At 39.7% G+C, this 26,722-nt stretch overlaps 1 protein-coding gene across 1 annotated transcript; it reads left to right on the forward strand.

The window, feature by feature from the left end:
- Positions 1-14,169: 14,169 nt before the first annotated feature.
- mrpl37 (mitochondrial ribosomal protein L37) lies at positions 14,170-25,441 on the forward strand. Its single transcript, XM_038304862.1, has 8 exons — positions 14,170-14,680; positions 16,903-17,086; positions 18,875-18,990; positions 19,164-19,352; positions 21,920-22,074; positions 22,171-22,296; positions 22,953-23,027; positions 25,169-25,441. Exons 1-8 carry the CDS (start codon positions 14,299-14,301, stop codon positions 25,244-25,246), a joined length of 1,305 nt encoding a protein of 434 aa, XP_038160790.1. The 5' UTR covers positions 14,170-14,298; the 3' UTR covers positions 25,247-25,441.
- Positions 25,442-26,722: the final 1,281 nt, after the last annotated feature.

Raw genomic sequence — 26,722 nt, forward strand, 5'->3', positions numbered from 1 at the left:
GCATTATTGCAAATAACTTGCATTCAAAATGTCTAATCTTTTATTCTCACAGATGAACCACCTAATGTCATATAAATGTATGAATTGACAACAAGGTACAGATGCAAATGCTAAATGTAACTTCAGGCACTTATGTATACGTTTTTACCTACAATTATCTTACTTCATAAACTTAACTGGTGCCTACATTCTCTTTCTGTGGAAAGATAAGGAAAAAAAAGAAAAAAAAGTATATAAATATATATATATATATATATATATACTGCTAAAAAAATTATAAAAGAACACTTTTAAACATATCAGACCTCAATGGGGGAAAAATAATGCTGTTTATTTCTACTGATATGGACTGGGTGATGTGTTAGGAAAAAAAGGATGCCACATCATTGAATGGAAATGAAAATCACCAACCTACAGAGGGCTGAATTCAAGGACACCCTTAAAATACCAGTGAAAAACTGATGCAACAGGCTAGTCCATTTTGCTGAAATTTCATTGCAGCTACTCAAAATGGTATTCAGTCGTTTGAATGGCCCCCACATGCCTGACAAGGTGGGGGCATGCTCCTAATGGCGTCCTGGGGTATCTCCTCCCAGATCTGGACCAGGGCATCTCTGAGCTCCTGGACAGTCTGAGGTGCAACCTGGCAGCGTCGGATGGATGGAAACATAATGTCCCAGAGGTGTTCTATTGGATTTAGGTCAGGCGAGTGTGGGGGCCAATCACTGGTATCAATTCCTTCATCCTCCAGGAACTGCCTGCATTCTCTCGCCACATGAGGCCAGGCATTGTCATGCACCAGGAGGAACCCAGGACCCACTGCACCAGCATAGGGTCTGACAATGGGTGCAAGGAATTCATCCCGATACCTAATGGCAGTCAGGGTGCCGTTGTCTAGCCTGTATAGGTCTTTGCGTCCCTCAGTGGATATGCCTCCCCAGACCATCACTGACCCACCACCAAACCGGTCATGCTGAACGATGTTACAGGCAGCATAACGTTCTCCACGGCTTCTACAGACCCTTTCACGTCTGTCACATGTGCTCAGGGTGAACCTGCTCTCATCTGTGAAAAGCACAGGGCGCCAGTGGCCGACTTGCCAATTCCGGTGTTCTGTGGCAAATGCCAATGGAGCTCCATGGTGCCGGGCAGTGAGCACAGGGCCCACTAGAGGACGTGGGGCCCTCAGGCCACCCTCGTGGAGTCTGTGTCTGATTGTTTGGTCAGAGACATTCACACCAGTGGCCTGCTGGAGGTCATTTTGTAGGGCTCTGGCAGTGCTCCTCCTTGCTCAAAGGAGCAGATAGCGGTCCTGCTGATGGGTTGTAGACCATCTACGGCCCTGTCCAGCTCTCCTGGAGTCACTGCCTGTCGCCTGGAATCTCCTCCATGCTCTTGAGATTGTGCTGGAAGACACAGCAAACCTTCTGGCAATGGCACGTATTGATGTGCCATCCTGGAGGAGTTGGACTGCCTGTGCAACCTCTGTTGGGTCCAGGTAGCGCCTCATGCTAACAGTAGTGACAGTGACCCTAGCCAAATGCAAAACTGGCGAAAAACAGAAAAGATGATGAGGGAGAAAAATGTCGGTGGCCTCCACCTGTAAAACCATTCCTGTTTTGATGGTCGTCTCGTTGTTGCCCCTCTAGTTCACCTGTTGCTAATTTCATTAACACCAAAGCAGCTGAAACTGATTAACACCCCCCTCTGCTACTTACCTGACCAAATCAATATCCCAGAAGATTAATTAACTTGATGCTATACTGTGATTACAAAGTGTTTCTTTAATTTTTTTGAGTAGTGTATGTATATATTTATTTTAGATGAGCTTTCTGTGTCCGTTTTGCCTCATTTAGGGTCCCTGAAACATCCAGAGCCTGTCGCAACAGTCAGTGGACAAGAGACAGCATTTGTTCAAGAGAAGTCAACAGGTAGAAAATTTCATTGGAATCTTGTTGGCAGAGCAATATCAAGACCTAAATCTGATCACTCTAGCAAACCTCTGGAACATGTATTATAAGTTTTACCATTAACACAAGACAGTTCAATAAAACCTTTCACCAAATCCTCAAAAAAAAGCAAATCACCATAACAAACCCTAAACCTCTATAGGGCGTTAATTTTGTTCCATTATTGTTGCAAATATCATTTTTGTAAATGGAAATTTGGAAAAACACATTCTGAAAATTTTAATGGAAAATGCAACCTAGAAATATAACTTCGGAAAAGGTTTCAATAAAAAGAAATGGTTTTGAGAGTAAAATGCTGTTTTCTTAGATTTCTTTTCATTTCTTTTTGTCATGATTTTATCCAAACATGCAGAAAACCAAAACAGAGAGACCAGGGGAAGGTTTAACAGGTTTATTATGAACTGGTAGAGAAGGGTCCAGTGCTGCTCTGAACACTGGCGACAGGGACTGAAAAGTGAAGGGAAAGATCCTGCGGTTAGGTCAGGCTCAGAGGGAAATTTGTGTTTCGATTGTAAAAGGGAATAAAGGCCACAGGACTAAGGTTTCCAGAGAAGGTGTCTTTTTTTGAATCCAGTCGGTGTGGGTTGTTCCAGTAATAGATTTGCTCGTTGGAGGGCGGACAGGGTTTACCCAGGTTGAAGTGTTTCCTTGAGGAACGGAGGAGCTGACTGCCACTTAGATTTCCAATAGTACTTGAACAGTTTCTTGTGGAGATGAACCCCCTGCTCAGTGGGAAGCCCAAACAATCCTTGGGGAAAAGTTGATCTAAACCACCTGTGTGAATCCTCATCTCAGTTTGACGCTCAGACAATCCTTCCAGGGGGAGAAGGTCCAAAAAAATCCAGTTTGCAGGATGACTTCCTGCCGAGAGGCAAAGACAAAAAAACAACAAGGTTAAGACTCAGGTGACAAAAAACACATTTTCACTCAGCAATACTCAGCTTGGCTAGAATACCGATAACTGGCAAACACTCTGGCGTCGAGGTAGTGGCAGTCAGCAGCTTAAGAGTCCTCCGGTAATGAGGCAACCATCCGCAGGTGTGTGAGAAGGCCAACGAGAACCAGGCGCCACCTGGTGGTGGAGGGGAAACAAACAAAAACGCAAAACTGGGTTCCTAACACTTTTCACATTTATTTTTTCATGTTCTACTTTTTACAATTTTTATTTCTGTTTTCATGTATTATATATATATATATATATATATATATATATATATATATATATATATATATATATATATATATATATATATATATATATATATATATATATATATATATATATATATATATATATATATATATATATATATATATATTTTTTTTTTTTTTTTTTTTTTTCAAATTGAGTTTGGGAATTTTTTTTAAATTGTGCGTTATAGATCTCAATGTATCAATGTATTCCCTTCTGGGTGAATAGAATGTGAAGTAACAATATTGTATCAGTCAAAGTGCGCCATTGTGTTCGGCTTGAAGTGAAGAGTATGTGATCCGTGAAACCCAATTTAAAAATGATGCAATTCGTACAACTCAATCTGTAAAACATAAATTTAGAAAGGATAAAATAAAACATTTAATCTTTAAAACGATTCCACACCCCAGAGGAAAGCCCACCCCAGAATGTGAAGACAAAGTGATTTATAAAAAGAATGAAATTGAAAAGAAATTAGTTTTTTTTTTTATAAATCTGTCTAAAAGGGGGAAATTTAACTGAATAGATCAAATAAAATATTTAAAAAAATAAAATTTGATAGAAACAATGCGATTTTTTAAATAGAATACAGAAATACATTGAAAATTATTATGACATTTTTTGAAAACAGCAAAGATATTCTCACAACCATTTTTGACGACAATTCTTTTTAGAAGTTTCATTTCCCGAATTCTATGTTTTTGCATTTTACTGAAGTGGATTTTTTTTATTTATTTACAAAACATTTTCTTTTCTTGAAATAATGGAACAAAGTCCTCTCCACAAACCTCCTGCTCATCCACACTCTAGAACACAAATGTTATTAAGAGAATAAGTGTTATCTTCACTTAAGGAAATGTTTATTTTAACAGTTTGTGTTTTTCTTTTAGATTTTATTATGAAAGTATTGAGTCTTTTTCAGAAACATTTCAACCACATCTATTAATTTACTATCTTGTCACCACTTTCACCAAATGTGACTTCAGCTGCCATAGGAAATTATTATATATACACATTTCTGTTTCTATTTTTCTCTGTTGGACATGGGCTGTGTTGGATTTCAGAGGCTGCATCCTCCAAGGATCCGGTCTATCTGGACTGGATCCTTTGAGGTCTGTGAAAATAAGGAGACCAGAAGAGTTTTGGTTGGGAATTCAAACAAGTCCAGCCTTCCATGGCTTTCACCGTCTGCACTATGACGTAATCGGTCTACAAATCTGGTCTTCGAAGGACGCAGCCCCTGAATTCGAACTCAGCAATGGTTTATATAAAGTTTCTCCTCATTTTTAATGGGATCTATGAACCTGAACTCCTAAAGTTAAGGCAGCTCTTTTGTTTCCTGTCTTTTTCTGCTGGATGAACCGATTAATCCAGGTGTGCCTGCCTCAGTAACCATAACCAGACACACCTGGATTAATCGGTTAATTCAGTAATGATAGGATATGAGACAAAAGTGCTGCCTTAAGTTCAGGAAGTAGTGGAGTTCTGCATTAAGTCCATTGATGGTTAAAAAAAAAATTATTTTGCTTCAGGCATCCTGTCAACGCTTCCTGCCGTGACCAAACTAAGCTCCCTGAAAGTTACCGGCAGGGATCAGCAGAGCTGTGAAGCAGGTGATGACTCAGAACTTTCTGATTAATTTTGTTGCTTCTCATGTTACTTTCTGGTCCTAACTCAGTCCACAGGGGCCGACATCCTGCCATTTTTAGAAGTCTTACCATAATTCTAATCAAGTGACTGAATTACCTTCTCAGCCTGTCATCCACAGGTCTGCTGATGAACAGTTTGTTTCAAATGAGAAAACATCGAGTAGGACTCTTGCTCTTATGGACTGACTTTGGACCCCACTTTCCTAAAGTATAATAAATAATTATCTTGTTTATTGTGGGACATATGTGGTGCCTTCAACATCTAAAGCAGTGGTTCCCAAACTTTTTTGGCTCAGGATACCCCTAAACTGATAATGATTACTTGACATTATTTGATAATAATTACTTTTTCTGTCATTTTTTCAAAGTAGTAAAGAAAACATAAAATGAAGCCCCTCGTCTTAGAATATATTTGCTTACATCACAATAAATTTACAAAATTCTTAAAATGTAAAAATGTACATTCAATATAGAACTCTCATCAATCTATGAAAAAATTCTGCGGCACCCCTGTAGTGACCTCACGGTACCCACTTTGAAAACCCCTGATCTAAAGAAAGGCAAAAGGTCATTCACATCTCCCTCACACACATTACCAGAGATGGGAAGTAACGAAGTACAAATACTTCGTTACTGTACTCAAGTAGATTTTTCTGATATTTTTACTTTACTTTACAACTTATTTTTATGGCGACTTTTTACTTCTACTCCTTACATTTTTACACAAATATCTGTACTTTCTACTCCTTACATTTTAAAAAATTGTCTCGTTACTTTAGTTTTGAATCATTTCAATGGAGTTACCGTTATTATTTTTCACGTCATCAATACCAAATTCAATCTAATTGGAAGGGAATCTACGTTGCATTTGACGCACCACTACAAGATGAATCGACAGATTCGGCGGTATTCATTGGCGGCAAATCATTGCAGCTTGGTGGCGGTGGCGTTAGCATAGTAGCATGGACGACGACATGATTGAAAATGAACACAACGGAGATCTAGTCCTATTGGCAGACATCCATTTAAAATGTAGGCAACCGCATGAAAAAAGTGGTTTCTACTTTTACTTTTATACTTTAAGTAAATTTACAAGCCAGTACTTTGTTACTTTTACTTGAGTAAAGAAGTTTAATCAGTACTTCCACTTTTACCAGAGTATTTTTTAACACAAGTATCAGTACTTTTACTCAAGTACGGAAAGTGAGTACTTTTGCCATCTCTGCACATTACCCATATCAAGCAAAAATGGTGGTACGTTTTTACTGCAACCGTGTTTGGTTTGCATTATTTTGAAGATAAAATTGAAAGCTTCCAGCCCCCCCATCTTCTTTTAATCGGACTACATTAGTGTCATTAGCGTTTTACATGTCAGTCGGTTCACTAAAATCCATCAAATATGCTTGTATGTGTTTTTTAAAAGATTTGACACCATTTTGTTTGATATGTTTAATGTTTGCTGGTTTAAACATTAAAACTTCCATGTATAACTTAAAACCAGTGGTTCCCAAAGATTTTCTTCTGGGCCCCCCTTTGGATTACAATAAAATTTCCGCGCCCCCCCAAAAGCCTCTGTGCAAAATAGAGTGAAAACATTTAACAGCTCCCTGAGAGTTTTTTCTTTGTACTTTAATCCTCCCATCTTTTCAGTGGCTGTAGTGAGCCTGCTTTTTGCTGTAGATCTTCTCAAATCTGGGTTGCAGTGTCACAACTGTCCATTATGCTCAGTCAAGCAAGCGCTGTTTTTTTTTTTTTTTTTTTCTTCATTCATCCATACAGCTTCCCGCGCCCCCCCTGCAATGGCATTGCGCCCCCCACACTTTGGGAACCACTGACTTAAAACAATGTAATTAGCAAACAGAACAGTAATGAGAAGCGAGAAACGCAAAAGTAACGCAATAGTTACTTTTACTAGTAACTAGTTACTTTTATTGTGGAGTAACTCGGTTAGTAACTCAGTTACTTTTTGGGAGAAGTAACTAGTAAGTATAACTGATTACTTTTTCAAAGTAACGTGCCAAACACTGGCGGTCACTCAACATAGTTTCAGTTGGGTTTGACAGGAATTTTTCGCACCATTACATCTGCAAAGAGACGTCCTAGTCCACCATTGCGTAGGGGGCCGACCAGGTGTCAGTTACAGGGCCCCTAAGAGGTTGGGGGCCCCTAAGCAACTGCAAGTTTGGCATCACAGTATATATTTGTATGTAAACTCTCAGGCAACAAAGCTTATGGTAAATGAGGGATGGATACAGTGAATGCTCCTCTGGCCTCCTCATTTCACAGCCTTTGAAGGATCACGTACAGGTAGGCTGAGTCCTTCGGAGGACGTAGCCACACAAATCCAATGCAGAGCTCTGCTTCTTCTTCTTCTTTAGCTTTAAAAAACAGATGCTTACTGCCATCGATTCAGAATCAGATTTATTTCCAAGTAGCTTTGCACCTACAAGGAATTTGAATTTGTGTTGGGGGGAGTGGCGGCCTAGCGGTTAGGGTAAAGAGCTTTGAATCATGAAATTGTGAGTTCGAAACTCACTCCCACAGTCTGACCTTCTGGCTCTCGGAGCAAGACAATGCTCCCTTGGCGCCCCACGATGGCAGCCCACTGCGCCCAAAGGGGACGGGTTAAATGCAGAGGTAAATTTCTCCAAGGTGAGATCAATAAAGTTAAATGTATTTACAATTATGTTATAAATTGGTGGTATATATATATATATACAGAATTTATAGCTATATACAATATAAAACTTACAATATACTTCATAAAATATATAGTATATAGCCATATACTATATACACAGTAGCCTGTGCGTTAATGTAACGCAGGAGGTCTAGAGATGCTACGTTGGTGTATCTTCTAGGTCCTGAATGGCTGTCGGAGAGAGGCAGTTTCCGCGTCACGGGGGTCTATGGGCCCTGTTGATAAGGCTGGTAGCGGATGGGAAGAAACTGATCTTTTTAGCATGAGGTTTCGGTCCTGATGGACTGCAGCCTCCTGCCAGAGGGAAATGTCTGGAATAATTTGTGGCTGGCATGTGAGGGATCAGCCACAATCTTCCCTGCATGCCATGCCTCAGAGTCCTGGAGGCGTACAGATCCTGGAGAGATGGAAGATTTCAGCTAATCACCTTCTCTGCAGACCAGATTACAAACTGTGAACAGTGGACCGTGCCAGGAGATAAAAGTCACATACCTGTAAAACACCGGCATATTTGAAGGTTTTATTCCATTTTGGGAACTGGTATTCCACAAGCAAAGCCCCCCCCCCCCCCCCCCCCCCCCGAAGCAGCTCTGCCATTCTGTGTCTTTAAACCTTCTTGAATATGTGTTAGTTTTTTAAAGCCATATACATTATTTGAATATGAATGTTTTTGTACCTTTTTTGTACTAACCTGAGAAAAAGCCCTCAAGTGCTTCCATCTAATGTTTGCAGGTCTGCAGGGTCAGATGTGGTACTGGATGCTTATGGGAAAAGTTTCTCTCCTCCTCTTCAGCATGGTTTTCCTGGGAATAAAATACAAGAGAGGATAAGAACCCACAACCAATCTACAGCCTCATTTTTTTTAAGGTTTTTGTTTAATTTATGTCAATGAAGAATTGTAATCATTTTAGAAATATTAAGGAATCCACATTACTCAAATCTATCATTTGTATCTCAGGCCTTGTTTATCTTTGTCACTGTTTGAATTTCCCCAGGTGTGCATCCTTAAAGTGAAATGTGAAATATCTTTTGTAAAACAATAAATAATGATATATTAAAAAGTAGAAGAAGAAGAAAAAGATGTAATTTTATTATATTGTACAAAAAGCTTCAATTCCAGTCTTGAGTTCTGGTGTCCTGCAGCTTCTAGATGTGTTTCTGTCATGATTCTATCCAAAGCTTGGACCCACATGCAGTGAAACCAAACAGAGAGACACGGATGAAAAGTCTGACTGGTTTTATTGAAGATGTTAAGCTCGGTGCAGAGTCTCCCTGAACTCTGCTCAGCCAGAACTGGAAGGCAAGGGGAAGACAGACTGTTAGTTTAGGCTCAGTGGGAAATTTGATTCGTTGATCTTGAAGGAGAGGATCTGATTGTTGACTCACGTTTCCAGAGAAGTGAAGGATCCTTCACTCCAATCTGTGTGTTGGTTTTCCAGTGTATGTCTGATTTGGGCGGAGGGCAGAACAGGGTTTACCCAGAACTCGGACGGTGTAGGGGAACGGAGACGCTGATTGCCACTCAGATTTCCTGCTGTACTTGAATGGGTCGTAGTGAAGATGATTCCCTTGCTCAGAGAGTAATTTCAACGTCCTCAAAAAGGAGACTGGATCCAGACCTCCTGTTTGAATCCCCGGCTCAGTTTAAGACTCAGTTGATCCTTCCAGGGAGAGAAGGTCAGAAAAGGTCCAGTTTGCAGGATGACTTCCTGCCGAGAGGCAAAGACAAAAAACAAAGTTAAAACTCAGGGAGACAAGAACTCAGTCTTACTCAGAGAAAACTCAGTTTTCTTGAGGAACGGAGGAGCTGACTGCCACTTAGATTTCCTATGGTACTTGAACGGTTTCTTGTGGAGATGAACCCCTTGCTCAGTGTGAAGCCCAAACAATCCTTGGGAAAAAGTTGATCCAAACCACCTGTGTGAATCCTCATCTCAGTTTGACACTCAGACAATCCTTCCAGGGGGAGAAGGTCCAAAAAATCCAGTTTGCAGGATGACTTCCTGCCGAGAGGCAAAGACAAAAACACAACAAATTTAAGACTCAGGTAAAAAAAAACTAAATTTGACTCAGGAAGACTCAGTTTGGCTAGAGTACCAAAAACTGGCAAACACTCTTGCGTCGAGGTAGTGGCAATCAGCAGCTTAAGAGCACTCCGTTAATGAGGTAACCGTCAGCAGGTGTGTGAGGAGGCGGACCGGAACCAGGCGCCTCCTGTTGGTGGAAGGGAGACAAACACAAAACAAGCACACAGACAGGAGCCCTGACAGTTTCCGGTTCAATCGATCTGAGTCAAACAATAACGACTCACCCAGTCCCAACACCCACACAACAACCTACATCCCTCCATTAAGTGTTTTCTTGGCCAAGGTGCATGTAAGGGTTCAAGTGTACAGCGTGGGACCTGTTTTTGCGATCTTACTGCTAAAAATACATCCAGGCTTGGTCTGTTAATCTGTGATACCGAGCATTTGCCCGGTGGGCGGTCCTAATTTCAGCGTGGGAGGGCCGGCCCTCCTTAAATCATAGCGGTCCCAACACTTACTGCCCGGCCGAAGCTCCTACCTGTGACAGTAAGTAACTCAAGGAGCTAAAGTAGTAATCCAATGTTAACTACCTAAATGATGCATGCAGTATATATAACCCTTCCTTGTCATGCACATCCTTGTTTCTTCAAACTGTAAAATGCAACAAATTAAATAATAATAGAACTAAAATGCTTTCTTTAAACCAAACTAAGATGGTCCTCTTATATTTGGCGAATTTATGTTAGAATATTTTGCAAAAATATGTAGCAGTGCATGATGGGGTTTTGCATTTAAAGGCTAACGTTTTCCGTCTTAAACATTGTTGCAAGGTTGGGATGTTACCCAATCTGTGTCTACAATCTAGTCGTCACTCAGTAGCTCTTGAGTCCAGTACTCAAGAGCTTCCTTCCTGTAACTTTTAGATGCATCTTTTCTCTAACACACCTGAATTGAAAGGCTCAATCCTCTCATTTAGCCCAGCAGAGGCATGGTAACGAGCCACTCATTTGACTCAGATGTGTTAAAAATGGGGTTCATCCATCGCTATATGCAGGGTTGGTTGCCTTGTTATTTGCCAAATTCACCCAGACTGTGTTTACTTAGAGATAAAAGTGAGGTACCACTGTTAAACAGACATGCTTTTAGAGTGTTGAGCACTGCACTGGTCACATGTGCCCTACTTATTTTAAAGTTATGGAAGGACCCCCATACCCCAACAATTAGAATGTGGACCGAGAAAATGACTGAAAATGTTGCTTGTGAAAAAATGTTGGGAAGAATATATTCTAATAATGAAGCAGCCATGCAACAATGGGACAATTTTTGCACATACACTCACCGGCCACTTTATTAGGTGCTAGTAATGGGTTGGACCCCCTTTTGCCTTCAGAACTGCCTCAATTCTTCGTGGCATAGATTCAACAAGGTGCTGGAAGCATTCCTCAGGGAGTTTGGTCCATATTGACATGATGGCATCACACAGTTGCCGCAGATTTGTCGGCTGCACATCCATGATGCGAATCTCCCGTTCCACCACATCCCAAAGTTGCTCTTTTGGATTGAGATCTGGTGACTGTGGAGGCCATTTGAGTACAGTGAACTCATTGTCATGTTCAAGAAACCAGCCTGAGATGATTCCAGCTTTATGACATGGCACATTATCCTGCTGAAAGTAGCCATCAGAAGTTGGGTACATTGTGGTCATAAAGGGATGGACATGGTCAGCAACAATACTCAGGTAGGCTGTGGCGTTGCAACGATGCTCAATCGGTACCAAGGGGCCCAAAGAGTGCCAAGAAAATATTCCCCACACCATGACACCACCACCACCAGCCTGAACCGTTGATACAAGGCAGGATGGATCCATGCTTTCATGTTGTAGACGCCAAATTCTGACCCTACCATCCGAATGTCGCAGCAGAAATCGAGACTCATCAGACCAGGCAATGTTTTTCCAATCTTCTATTGTCCAATTTCCATGAGCTTGTGCAAATTGTAGCCTCAGTTTCCTGTTCTTAGCTGAAAGGAGTGGCACCCGGTGTGGTCTTCTGCTGCTGTAGCCCATCTGCCTCAAAGTTCCACGTACTGTGCATTCAGAGATGCTCTTCTGCCCACCTTGGTTGTAACGGGTGGTTATTTGAGTCACTGTTGCCCTTCTATCAGCTTGAACCAGTCTGGCCATTCTCCTCTGACCTCTGGCATCAACAAGGCATTTCCGCCCACAGAATTGCCGCTCACTGGATGTTTTTTCTTTTTCGGACCATTCTCTGTAAACCCTAGAGATGGTTATGCGTGAAAATCCCAGTAGATCATTATTTCCAGGTTCAAAGTCACTCAAATCAGCTTTCTTCCCCATACTGATGCTCGGTTTGAACTGCAGGAGATTGTCTTGACCATGTCTACATGCCTAAATGCACTGAGTTGCCGCCATGTGATTGGCTGCTTAGAAATTAAGTGTTAACGAGCAGTTGGACAGGTGTACCTAATAAAGTGGCCGTTGAGTGTATATGTCTACAAATCGATTTGGACTTTAAGGCAGCAAAACAAGGATTCGCACTAAACCTCACTGTTTTGTTCTTTGTTATTTTTATTGTAATGTTTTTTGTTTTGTTTATGTTTAAAAATTGAAAAATTCAATAAAAACTTGAATTACAAAAAAAAAAGGTGGTTCATTAAAAAGCTGCAGAAAAGTAGCTCTTAAGGACTGGACTTGAGCACCCCTGGTCTATACATATCAGAGGGGAACCGTAAGGGCCCTCTATGCCTTCATAGTAGGAGGAAAAATCTCTTACTACAATTTAATTAATCTATTAAATGTATTATTTAATGTAATAACTTAGTGATACATTCAATATATTTTATCTCATCTGCTTTATAAGGTTATGTCAACTTTCAGGGTGTTATCCAATTGAAATTGTCTATCTTTATGATCACTATGACCCGTCACGACTTCATGAATCTGTAATGGATGCAAGTGAATGTGTTTTGGTTTGGAAAGTAATGGGAAAATTGACCAATGGCGGTTAGATTTTTTTGTTGGAGGGACAAAAAAAAAAAAAACACCTGCTTGATCCTTCCTGAAGTCTGAACTACGTCATCGTCATTGTTGAGTAGGGCGCTAAGAGCAGAGATCGGAGTCTCTATGGTGGGGCGTGCAAGATGGCGACTCGGCACAACTTCTGCCATCAAGCTCCGCTAGACACGCAGCTTTTAAGCCATACTCTTGTTAAATTCACAATTAGGATAAATTATTCGGACTCTGAACATGTCAAAAACAGAAAACCAGAGGAAAGATTTTAGGTTTTCAAAAGTTAATAGGGACAATCTTGACTTGCTAAGCTGGCTTACCTGCTACTACTAAAGCTGGACACTGGGGATTTATCCCTCTCTTCTCTCTCTGCCCGATTCTCCAATGGTTTCTCCTGCCACCAAGAAAAGCAATCCCTCCAGCAACGAGGACAACACCAATGGCGTTTTTGGCTAAACTCTCCAGCATCATCAATGCCTGATGTTTTGTCGGATGATTATACCTCATCAGACTAGCATACCCATAGTCAATAGGCATGGATTCCATTTCTTTTTTAATATTCCCCCCCTGCAGTTTTTTCTACTAATTGAAATGTCTTTAAATCCACATTAACATGAATTCAACAGACTGTAGTAAACAGATAAATGGAGGCAGAAGATGTCTTTCAGTCATCAATGCAAACATTCAGCGACACACAGGAGCTCTTTCAAGCTGGGCACCGTTTCATTCACAACACCCGTCCCATCAACCAGGAATCAGATTCAGAAATACTTTAATAATCCCAGGGAGAAATTACTTTAGTTACATTACTCCATCTGTAATAGAGTACTATAGGACCAGTTTGATATAACACTATTTCATACTATATATATATAATTAGGGGGTCCCCGCTCCATCTAACCATCAGTTTGGGGGTCCTTCGCCTGGACAACATTGAAGACCCCTGTACTAGACTAAGACTTAGACAAACCTAATTGTCATTTTGTACACACAGGGTGTATACAATACGAAATTTTATTCATTGCAGCTCTAAAGACATATCCATTTTTTAAAGTGCAGCAGTGATAAAAAGTAATGTTACAAGGAAGTTATTTTGTTTATAACTAACCAAATCGACATGGATGGAGTTTTGTAAGATCACAGAGTATTTGTCAATGAATTTAATCTGAATTTTACTTTTGTAAATAATGGATAGATATTCATTTTAGTTAATCATTAAAAAAAGTTTGGGGCTGATGAGAATTTACATGTATGAATAAGAAATTTACCAAATATTATGATTAGATTAATTGCAAAGACAATGAGTACAGACAAAATATTTAAAAAAATATATACTTTATGATAAATTAAATTGGGTGATTTAAGGTTCTCTATATCTTTATATTTATAGTTTGTACTTATGTAAATAGTGGATAAATATACATTTTATTCAATCATTAAACAAAGGTTGAGGATGATGAAAATGTACATGTATGAATAAGAAATGTACCAAATATTATGATTTGATTAGATTAATAGCCAGTATTAATCTAACGTTTTCCGTACTCGGGTTATGTTTCAAACTCCAATCCTGTAGGGGGCGCTAACTGCTTCTGTAACTACGGCCAGAATAAACGCCAATATGGCGGCGTCCTGCTGCGGTTTGTTCTGTCAGTGAAGGCCAGGGTTACATGTAAATAATTTCATAATAAACCCAGCGGACGTGCTCAGAAGTTTTACCACGGCTTAAACATGTTTCCAGAAACGACACGGTGTTTAAAGGCGGCGGTTCATCGGTTATCCACAAAGGTTTTTCTGAAAACTTCACAGCCGTACACACATGGGGGAGCGAGCAGTCTCCAGATCCGGAGAAACCTGAGGGTCAGCGGCTGTTCCGCCGCTAAAGTAGCCCCTCCGAAGATACCCAGGGAGAAGGTGGAAATCCCCGGGCTTGAGACGGTTAGCTACGGGGATAGGATGCATTATGTTCCGGGCCTGGCTAAGCCCGTTTATCCTCCATGGGAGAGGAGCTACAAGGACCCGAGGTACTACAAGTCTCCGCCCGCTCAGGAGATGCCGCTGTATAAAGACAAGCCGTGCTATGTGTTCAACCAGCGGACCAGCATGCTGGAAGGTAGGATGGGGTTAAAAATGAACTGCTGATTTGCTTTATTTATTGTTTTCATTTCAGTTTCAGAACACATGTCTGTAAGGCAATCCCTCACACCAGAGGCGTAGCCAGAAAATGTAATAGGGGTGGCCAGACAATAACCAATGTCAGAATCATGAAATTATTATTTTTAATTATTAAATTAAATTAAATGTGATTATAGTGGCATTTAAAATGCTTTATTTAAAAAATACATACATTTCTTCAGATATATTATATCAGATAGAACTGGTTCCGCGTGTTTGCACGGAACTGCTTCTGGTTGATCATAAAGCTGTATGTTCGGAAAAAGAAGCTTGAGGCGGAGAAAAAATAAAAATTTCTCCGGGAAAATGCATATTTCAACAAAAGTGGCTGGAAAACGAAGAATTCGGGTAATGGCTGCAGCCTGTCACCGTTAAAGATAACGAACGATTTTGCTGTGTTTTATATATATATGTATATGTATATATATATATATATATATATATATATATATATATATATATAAATGACAATCATGGGTAGGGCTGGGTCAAAAAATCGATTTTGATTCGATCCCTTTACATTTTTGCAAAATCGATGTCTAGGGAATGAGATCGATTCATTTTATAGTGATGCGAGCGACGTTAACATTCAAATGTGCAGGAAAGATGCACTCAAAATCACTTAGAGCCAGACAGCTGCAAATATAGCAAATAGGTTGACTGAAGACATTAACAAATGGGGGCTGACCAGCAAACACCCGGTGGTTGTTACAGACAACGCTGCACATATGGTTTGTGCAGAGAAGATAATGCAGCTCATGCATGTCTGCTGTGTCACGTCTGCTTGCTCGAGTGACGCTTCATTTTTTCACTTTTCACAAACAAGTTTGCACTTATAAGACAGTTTTTTTCACATCTCAAGTTTAAACTTTCTGATTTATGAGAAAAAAATAAAATACATGAGTATTTTGAAACCCAGTTGAACCACTTTCATTATTATAAAAACAGATCGAATCGAAATTAATCGATTTAGAACTGTATGAATCAAAATCGAATCGATTCAGGACTTTGGTGAAAATACCCAGCCATAGTCATGGGTACCTGTTGAAGGCATTAAAATAATTTGTAAGAGCATTAAAAGAGCATTAAAAAGCATTAAATTAGAGTGACCTATTCCTGTATAAAACCTGTATGTACACTGAGGGGTGGCGGAAAGCGGATCAGCGTCAGAACCTCAGGGTCAATCTCCACTGTTCTAACAGCGGACAAAAGTTCTGGGGCGAACTTCTTTTACATTGTCATTACCAACCTACCTACTTTTATCAAAAATGTTTCTGCATAAAATTAATATTTACATGTACTAATATCTACATTAAATTGATTCTTAAGTTATTAAAGTAGTTATTTAGACTCCTAGATGACTTGCAGACACATAATTTTAATTTTAATTTAACTCAGTTCAGTTTATTTATATAGCATTTATTCACAACACATGTCATCTCAAGGCACTTTACAGTTCCCCATATCATAAAGTCAAATTGATTCAAAATTTTCTAAGGAAAACCAGTTGATTGAATCGACCCATTGACTCCAAGGCAATCCCTCCCACTGAGCATGCTTGTAGTGACAGTGGAGAGGAATAACAACCTTTTAACAGGAAGAAACCTCCAGCAGAACCAGGCTCAGTGTGAGCGGCCATCTGCTGAGACCGACTGGGGTTCAAGGAGACTGAAGCAGAGATACCAAGGGCAACTGTAAGCCAGCTCCATCCAGGAAACACACAGCCAGGCAGATGAGCTCCTCCGAGCCAGCTACCATGTCAGAGGATGAAGAGAGATCATCCAGCCACTCACGGCCAGAGAAACAGGACTACACTGGAAAACAGGCCAATCTCTAACATCTATAAACAAAGGTGTTGATGGCAGCAGCACAGCTGATGTTTCTCTCCAGGATGGAGTCACAGCCAAACAGGAACAGACCCGATGAAGCTACTATGAGAAAAAGCAGAGCGAGCAGAATGTTAGAGATTGAACTAACAGATTCTGCAGAGTGGGAGAATAGAGATAGAATGAAGCAGAATGATGAAAAAGGGGTCCCTATGTCCTCCAGCAGTCTAAGCCTATAGCAGCATAACTATAGAGATAGCTCAGGATAACCTGAGCCACTCTAACTAGAAGCTTTATCAATAAGGAAAGTTTTTAAATTTAAAATGTGTTTCAGGTGTGCGTCAGGCTCTCTGGTTGACCAAATCCAGTTTGATCCCCGGCCTGCCTTCTCACATCACCTCACCGGCTGCAGTGCCTGAAAACCAGCTGCTGAATCAGGATGAGCGCGCGCAGAACGCCATCAAACACGCCCGGTTCTGGGATACAACAGAACCACGGCCCAAAAAGGAGAAATACAGGTAGGGTCTTTTATTAAAGTGGGACACATTCTGATTATTTATGTGTAAATTTAAAGCAGCACTGAAGAGGACTGAAGAGGATTAGTTAGAATAAAAATGGATGTGGTGCGGAGTAACTGATAACATAAGAGTGGCTTTATTTCTATAGAAATATATAATTAAATAGAAGAAAACAAACCTCCCACTAAGAGAAATTGGTCAAGAAATGTTCAAAATAGTACCAAGTGGTAGAATTCTTTTTACCTTCATAAACGGACAGGGCTCCATCTGCTGGCAGTACAGTGGAACTGACAGAAAGCTAGACAATGTCAATGGGCTTCATGCTCAACTTCCCCACTTCCTGAACACCAGCCAGCTTCTGTGTTTCCCTTCTTATTACTGGACAATTTGATTACCGTAAATTCCGGACTATAATTCGCTACTTTTTCCCCGCTGTTTGAACACTGAGTTTGGGGTCACATTGAAATGTCCTTATTTTTGAAGGAAAAGCACCGTACTTTTTAATCAAGATAACTTTAAACTAGTCTTAACTTTAAAGAAATACACTCTATACATTCCTAATGTGGTAAATGACTATTCTAGCTGCAAATGTCTGGTTTTTGGTGCAATATATACATAGGTGTATAGAGGCCCATTTCCAGCAACTATCACTAAAACAAGAAAAAAATATAGTGTTTTAAGTGAATAATTGCTTATTTTGAGCAAAATAATCTGCCAGTGCAGCAAGCAAATGTGACTTGGTAAGATTTCTTAAAACAAGAACATAATAATATCCAAGTAGTAAGCATCCAAAAAAACTTAAATCAAGTAGAAAAATCAATTTCTTCTTTTACTTGTTAAGATTTTTTCTCTTATTTTAAGCAATTTATTCTCATTTATTAGTCATTATTGCTTAGAATTAAATAACCTCTAACCAACTCAAAACAAGCATACAGCAGGCTTAAAAACAAGGCAAATGTACTTGATACCAGTTCATTTAAAGGCTTAAAACTAGTCTGTTTTTTTTGGCTAGAATTAATTTCATTATTTAGGTGTAGTGAATGTATGGGAAAAATACACTTGACAAAAACTTCAAAACGTTTTTTTTATTAATATTTTAGCAGAAATGTCACAGAATTAAGCGAAATAGAAATAGATTTTCCTTTTTTGCAGTGTCCAGTGTTCTAATGGTACAATGTGTTTGCTCATTGGCTCAGAAGGCTAATTGATGATTAGAAAACCCTTGTGCAATCATGTTCACACATCTGACAACAGTTTAGCTCGTTACAGAAGCTACAAAACTGACCTTCCTTTGAGCAGATTGAGTTTCTGGAGCATCACATTTGTGGGGTCAATTAAACGCTCAAAATGGCCAGAAAAAGAGAACTTTCATCTGAAACTCGACAGTCTATTCTTGTTCTTTGAAATGAAGGCTATTCCATGTGAGAAATTGCTAAGAAATTGAAGATTTCCTACAACGGTGTGTACTACTCCCTTCAGAGGACAGCACAAACAGGCTCTGACCAGAGTAGAAAAAGAAGTAGGAGGCCGCGTTGCACAACTGAGCAAGAAGATAAGTACATTAGAGTCTCTAGTTTGAGAAACAGGCGACTCACAGGTCCCCAACTGGCATCTTCATTAAATAGTACCCGCAGTACTAGTTAAGACTAGTTTAAAGTTATCTTCATTGAAAAGTACAGTGCTTTTCCTTCAAAAATAAGGACATTTCAAAGTGACCCCAAACTTTTGAACAGTAGTGTACATACATACATACATAAAACAATCTGTCATTGTGTGCTTTTTTTGTAGCAACACTCTGCTTCACAATCTGCTCCATCTCTGCGCGACCCTGCAGCCCACTCACCCAGCCATTGGAAGGAGGATCCTGGCCGAGAACTATTCATTAGCAGCTACCTGGAAAAGAGGTAGATCCGCAGCCTTGGAGGTGGCGGGGGGGAGTTTGGACATGTCGAATCAGATTTGATATCTGTAGATGATCCGATCTTTAAAACTGTTATCTAAAATGGTGTTTAAATAAAGCGAACAGGGTTGAATGAAAACCTTTACGCTCTCTAACAGTCTTTTATTTTATTTTCAGGTGATGACCTGTTCCAGGTCAGAGGTCAGAACGGTTTGCTGCATTGCAGCATGGATCCTCTGCCACGGGTGTGCGGGGAAACAGAAGTGTTGGAGACGTCGGATCAGATCCTGGAAAGCTTCTATCCCGTCTCCCCCACCATCGACCTGCAGCAAGTGAACGTTTACAACGAGGAAATCAACTGCTCAGGTGGGTTATCTCCATTTTCCATGTGTAGTATGGAGTGAATTCTGATCCATAAATGTTATAAACAAAAAATACGGTTTTAAATTGGAAATATTTTTTCTAAAAAAAAAAAAAAGAAAAAATCAAATACACGTTTGTTATGTATGGAGCTGTACTAAGCCTGTCTTCCAGTTCCAGGTTTTCCAGCCTGCCCTGAACCCTCATTGAGCTGTAGTCTTTAAAGGTCTGCCTTGGCTCCACCCTCTCTCTCTCTCTCTCTCCAGCCTGGCAGCCAGAACAGCAGCAGCTGCTGCTCACTACCACTTCCTTGTCTTTTTTTTGTATGTTTTAACCCCTAGCTTTATAATAAATCCTACGTTTGATATACTAAATGTTTTGTTGTCATCCACTATGTTGCACCCACCAAACCGGGGCGTAACATATTGGGGGCTTGTCCGGGATTTAAACCAGGGACCTCTTGCACCCACCAAGCCGGGGTGTAACAACGTTTCATTCATGTTTTTATTTTTTTATTTTTATACAGATTTAATATTTCATTTTTTTTTTTAAATATTTGTTTAAAAGAAAGACCCCAGTTCTCTGTACACGAGTTTAGTTTCGTTGTAGTCGTATCTTCTGACCTTGGGTTATGTCTCTGCTGGGAACGTCTGGTGACGCTCAGGGACGTGTTCAACTCCAAGTTCTAGGAGAACTTCTTCTAGTATCCAAAGCAGACTGGAGACCAATGAGGCTGGATACATGGAGTCTGAGTGGGCCATGTTCTCTGGCTCTATTGCCGATCCAGCCGCCCGTAGCTGTGGCTGTAAATTCTGCGGTGCCTGTTGTGGCATTATACCCAGAACTCATTGGTGAACGCCGGGAGTAACGGTTGCTGTTAGGCCGAAGGAGTCCCATCGAGCACTGGAAAAAATCAAAATCTAGATAAGCCATTTTTTCTTAAAAGAAGGGAATTGTTAGGAGGTAAAAGAGACATTTATCCAATGCAACGAGACAATTCACACTTAAAATAAGAAAACACAGCTGCATTGTCGTATTTCAAGTGCATTGTATCTAATTATCTAATTTTAGGAGTAAAATACTTCTTCCATTGACAAACTATCTCATTTACCTACTCAAATTAAGGGTAAATACATTTAATTTAAATTTTTACTTATTTCTAGATTCCAGGTTGGTTTGTTTGGACTTGTGAGGCAACAAGCAGGTATTGTGAGGCCAAGCGTGCTGCTAATTGGGTGGTTGTAGAGCCAAAAACCCAGGCCTGGGAAGAGGTTTGAGAGGCCATGAAGAAAGGCAGTTGGTTGGCCTCAATGTGATTCTGGTAAACCGTCCGCCGCTCCAGAGGGAAAAAGCTGTGCTTTGCTAACACTGTTTTTAGTGGAAGAGGGAAGCTGCTGACCCAGAAAGAGGATATCGTTGGACAGTGGAAGGAATGCTTTGAGGATCTCCTCGATCCAGCTGACACACCTCTTCAGGTAGAGGACAGTCCATAACCTGTATGGACAGGATTTCTAGGCGTAGCCAAGGGCTGGAGGGGTCTGGATCTGGGATCAGCGGATCTCAACCCTTCTTTTTGCAGACGACATGGTTTAGCTGGATCCCTCCTGCCAAGACCTGCACTATGCATTGGGGGGGTTCACATTAGAATGTGAAGAGGCCAGGATGGGAATCAGCTGGTCCAAGGCCATGGTTGTTGACTGCAAAAATGTGTGCTGTCGCCTTCGGGTTGGCGGAGAATTTCTGCCTCGTGGAGAAATTTAAGCATCTTATTGGGATGCCCCTTTATTACCTCCCTTCTGAGGTGTTCCTGGGACCTCCCACCTGGAGGATGCCCAGTGGATGACCCAGGATATGCTGGAGGGACTATGTCTCTCTGTTGGCTTGGGAGATCCTCAGCCTTCTCCCAGCAGAGCCAGAGGAGGCGTCTGCAGAGAGGAAGTCTGAGTCTCCACTGAGACTGATGCCCTACGACCTGTTCCCGGATGAAGCAGTAGACTACAAATTAAGATTCAGTTTCGCAGCTAGCATTTACGGATTAATAGAGATGGATCCAAGATGGCGCTGCGCAGGCAGCAGCCGGTCACATCGGCTCCTACTTTTCCTTCTTTCTATTTTTTATAGTGTTATTTGGTCTTAATGCACCTTTTCCTCTTTGTTTGCACCTTCTTTAATTACTATGCCAATATATGAGCAGTGAATTTCTCCGCTCTGATATCAATAAAGCTCATCTAATCTAATCTGATCTAAGATGCGTCTTTGCTCCTCGCTCCAGAGAAAAGGCTGCCCCAGAAGTGAAAATTGTGATCTGAAAAATGCAATTTTAAGAAGAATGTAATACGTAAAACTCAATTTGAACATTTATGAAAACTAAATCCATAAAACAATTGCTAAAAGCAATAAAACATCAATCTTTAATTGTTTGTGTTTTGAAAAACTAAATCTGATAAATCTGCAAAATGTACAAAATGTGTTCTTTGTTTACAAAATAATGGAGCAAATTTCACTTCCTAACGATTCAGCTCTGCTGCTTTGGTTTAGTACGGTCTAATTTTAATAGTCTCTCTCCCCCCCAGGTTTTAGGGAGGGTTATCCCTACCCTCATGCCCACACACTTTACTTCCTGGAGACGCCTGATTCTAACTCTAAGCTCCGCCCAGAACAGTTCAGAGCCAAGATGATCATGTTCACCTTTGGAAATGCTTTGGCTCGAGCGCACAAGCTGTACGGGGTAAGAACATGCAGAAAAAGGCTCATTTATCACCAGTAAAACATCTGTGTTTACATTAACCTTAACATTCTGTCTCTTTTACACGATGCTCGTCAGACTCAGAGTGTCTTGGAACATCCCATAACGGTACAGGCAGTGGGGACCAACGGCCGAATCTTTCAGTTTCTGGTATTCCAGCTCAACACCACAGATCTCTCTGAAGATGACGGCATCAAAAATCAGGTCCGCTGAATTTTCCTCTGGGCTTCGTTAAAGCGTGGGAATGAGAAAATGATCGTTTGTCGCTGAAAGATGGAATTAGGGGTGTAAATCACATCCATCGTGGCGATTCGATTCAGTATCGATTTCCTGAACCGATCGATTTGATTTGATTAATTGGTTCTTTTCTTTTATATTTTATTTTATTTTTTTTTACCTTACAGGCTAGACAATGTTTCAAATTTGAAAGCTGTAACATTGTTTTGTGTTTTTTTTTTTAGAAACAACAGCAAATGACAGAAGTAGAAAAGTTGCACAATAATACCCCTGCGTTATAGATTCTGAAAGGCTTTGCATCAAAAAATACTGCAGAAAATCAGTGCAATGAGTGCAATGCAATACCTCAGCTCCAGACGTCCCGCCCCCTCCACAGACGCTCTGCAGACAGGAGTCGGCCTGCTCATCAAACAATGTTTCAGTCGTAAAGGGTCAAATTAAATGGCTGTTTTAAAGTTATTTTTCTGTAAAAACTTAAAAAAATGTTATCTTTTTTTTCATACCCTGAATGCTGTAAAAAAATAAATAAAAGTGATGTTTGATTTTATGAAAGGTTACAGGAAATGCATCTGATTCCTGAAACTCAGGTAAATATTTCTGCTTTGTGCTTTTTTCCACTGCAGGTTTGGTTGGAGGAAGATGTTGAGCTGTATGATTTTGCGAAGGTGCGACCCCTCATTAAAAGGAAAGAAGTAAAGGTACGGATACCTTTGTAAAAGAAAATTAAAAAAATGTAGATTATCTTCAGCTGCCTGGTCGCACTAGTCTCTGTTCTCAGCATCTGTTGAAGAAAGCAGCCGATTTGTTTGGCTTTGGCTTTGAGGAACCTTTTTCTGTTTGCATCGTACCTTTAGGAGAGTGGGGAACACTTCCTAATGCTAACCAGTGTTGGGAGTAACGCGTTACAAAAGTAATGCATTACAGTAATGTATTACTTCTTGATGTAACGCCGTAGTGTAAGGCATTACCTATAAATTTTCTGCAATATTTTACTCGGTACATGTTCAGCAAAGCTTGCGTTACAACACTTATTTATAAAAAAAAAAAAAAAAAGTAAAACTGCGAGACATTTATGAAGGAGGATTAGAGCGGGTTTTACAGGAGTGGCGTGTCGCACGACACGTGATTTCTGCGTAGTTCTCGCGCTTCCCAGTGGAAAAGCTAACGAAGATGGCAGAAGACGACTGTACATTCGTGAGATGGACGTATGCGCATTACTTCGAGTTTGAAGAACGTAATAGTCAAATGCAACCTTTGTGTAAAACCGAAAGAACTGTCGGTCCTCCAAGTGCACTTTATAGTTGCTGTAAAAGGATAAGATTTGTTCATCATGCGCACTTTGTTCATGACAGTTTTGTGTTGTAAACCTCTTGAATAAAAACAAAAACAAAGAACAAATCTTGTCATGACATTACCGAGTTTACATACAGTTCTGTTGTGTCTAATATTAAAGGAATAGTACACCCAAAACATGATTAGCCTTCATTTTCTACTCACCCCCATGCTGAACAACACTCTGGAGTACTTTTTTGATATCTCAAATGCATCTGGAGATCTGGGAGGCTTCTTGCTGTCTGCTGACATTCAAATAATGGAGGTCTATGGCGCCCGAGGCAGAAAGGTCCATAAAAGTCCACAAAAAACGTGTCAATATTCCTCCATACTGCTCGTCCAATGTATTTCAAGTGTCCTGAGTGGGTAGCATCCATAATTTACTCGAAACGAAGTCATTTAGAATGTTTTTAGAGCATAAACAGTAGTGTATAGGATTTCCTGAAAGCGCGTTCACGAGTCTACGGAAACCGCGGCAGACCAAACCAGATAAAAGTGCGCATTCAGCTCAGCAAAGAACTCATGCTCTTCCTCAACACTGAAGTCCTCAGACATTTTTCTTTCGTTGTTTCTTTCTTTGCACAGGTAAACAGCACATTTCTTCTTCTACGCTTGAATTATCGGCAGAGCAGACGCTGAATGCGCACTTTCATCTGGTTTGGTCTACCGCGGTTTCCGTAGACTCGTGAACGTGCTTTTAGGAAATCCTATACACTACTGTTTATGCTCTAAAAACATTCTAAATGACTTCGTTTCGAGTAAATTCTGGATGCTACCCACTCAGGACACTTGGAATACATTGGACGAGCAGTATGGAGGAATATTGACACGTTTTTTGTGGACTTTTATGGACCTTTCTGCCTCGGGCGCCATAGACCTCCATTATTTGAATGTCAGCAGACAGCAAGAAGCCTCCCAGATCTCCAGATGCATTTGAGATATCAAAAAAGTACTCCAGAGTGTTGTTCAGCATGGGGGTGAGTAGAAAATGAAGGCTAATCATGTTTTGGGTGTACTATTCCTTTAATATACCCAAGCTATTCATGGATATTACCAGATAATCACTTTACCTCTACCATAATTTTAACAAACTTAGATAATTTGTGATTTTATCTCTCATCCTTTCTTTGTCTTGAAACTTCAATTTGCCAATTATATGTTGTATTGTTAGTAGCCTGGATAGCCCACAGTCATTTTGGAACATCATATTGCCTTCTACTGGATGTAAAATGCTCTGTTAACATTAACTATGTTACTTACGGTACATGTAATTTATTTTTACATTTTGTCATTTTAGAAATGGAAAGGTCTACCTTGTAGTTATTTTGGTGAAAGTAACTCAAAAGTAATACAGGAGTAACGTAACGCATTACAATTCTGAGACAGTAATATTGTAATGTAAATAATTATTTCTAAATAACAGTAACAAGTAATCTATAATGTATTACAGTTTGGAAGTAACTTGCACATCACTGATGCTAACACATGGTTGTTTGTTCCCTTTCAGGTCCCAGCTGGTCTGGCAGGTTATAAACCTGAAACATTCAACAAATTCCTGGCCCTGTACCTGCATGGAGCTGTTTAGTACCGCTGCTGACCCACTTCATTTGAATATATTTGCTTATGGACACGTTATTAGCAGCAAGTCGCTGCTCATATTGGATGGAAGTTTGGGTCCAAAGTTATTCTGTTAGCGGCGGAGTGGTCAATTTAATGAACTTACATAAACTTCCCATTTTCTGCCTCCATCCATGCATTCAATAAATAATATTTGATGAAATATCGGTTCTTGTGCTGCTTAGAGGATGAAAGCAAACATCTCATTTCCAAACTCTTTAAAACTTCTCCTTTATAGTCATTATTTTGATAATCAAAGGAAACGGATTCAGATTCTGGCTTTAGTCAGATGAAAATATATTTATTTAAATAGGGACAATGCACATTAATGAACATCAGTATATAAAAAAATGTAAATATGCCGGATTATAGCTACAAAGCTAATTTTCATCTGTAGTCCCTAGGCAGGAAAATACATAAGAAAGAACATATAATATACGATATAAGCATCACAAGGAAATGTTAAGTACGGAAGAGGATTAGGGCCACTGGAAAAAAAAAAAAAGTTAACTGATTTTTACTTTTTTTTTCAGTTTAGTATGGGGAAAAAAGTCAGAATTCTGACTTTTTCCCCATATTAAATTGAAATAAAATTAAAAAATCCGTTAACTTTTTTTTTTTTTTCAGTGGCCCTAATCCTCTTCCGTAGTTAAGAGTTTAGTGGTCACATGACTGGTTTGTTTTCATCCGTAGTTTGAGTTGAGCTCTAAAGCTGATCAGTGTAGGGCTATACATATACATACAATATACATAAGATAATGCGGTAAAAATACAGAATTAAAACTTTATTTTTTTATTTACTTCGTTTATTAAAAGTAGCATCACAAATCAAAAGGATGTGTGAAAAATACCAGGTAAACATTTTCTTTTGAACCTATTACAAATGTAATAAAATACAAAAGATAAAACTTAGAAAATAAGTTGATAAAAATAAATACATGAATGAAAAAACAACTTACAAATTAATCATAAAATAAAAGAGGCTCAGTCGTCAGGCTGAGATATCATGGATCCACCTTAAAATAAGGTGGATCCATTAAAGGAACAAACACTTAAAACTTTTCCTTTCATTCGAAATCAACACATCTTTATATAAATTACACAAACTCTGACTCAACTGCGTTGATCAGCTTCTCCACACAAACGAGATATTTAATTGTGGGTTTTTTCCATCATTGCAATATCAGTAAAACATGACGTAGTGTTTTTAACCCTATATCTGTGTCCTGTGTATTATACAGGTGCTGGTCATAAAATTAGAATATCATGAAAAAGTAGATTGATTTCAGTAATTCCATTTAAAAAGTGAAACTTGTATATTATATTCATACATTACATACAAACTCATATATTTCAGATGTTTATTTTGTTTAATTTTGATGATTACAAATTACAACAAATGAAAATCTCAAATTCATCATATCAGAAAATTAGAATATTACTG

Source organism: Cyprinodon tularosa, unplaced genomic scaffold, assembly GCF_016077235.1.
Source record: "Cyprinodon tularosa strain WSP-4 unplaced genomic scaffold, ASM1607723v1 ctg545, whole genome shotgun sequence".
Classification (NCBI taxonomy): Eukaryota; Metazoa; Chordata; class Actinopteri; order Cyprinodontiformes; family Cyprinodontidae; genus Cyprinodon; species Cyprinodon tularosa.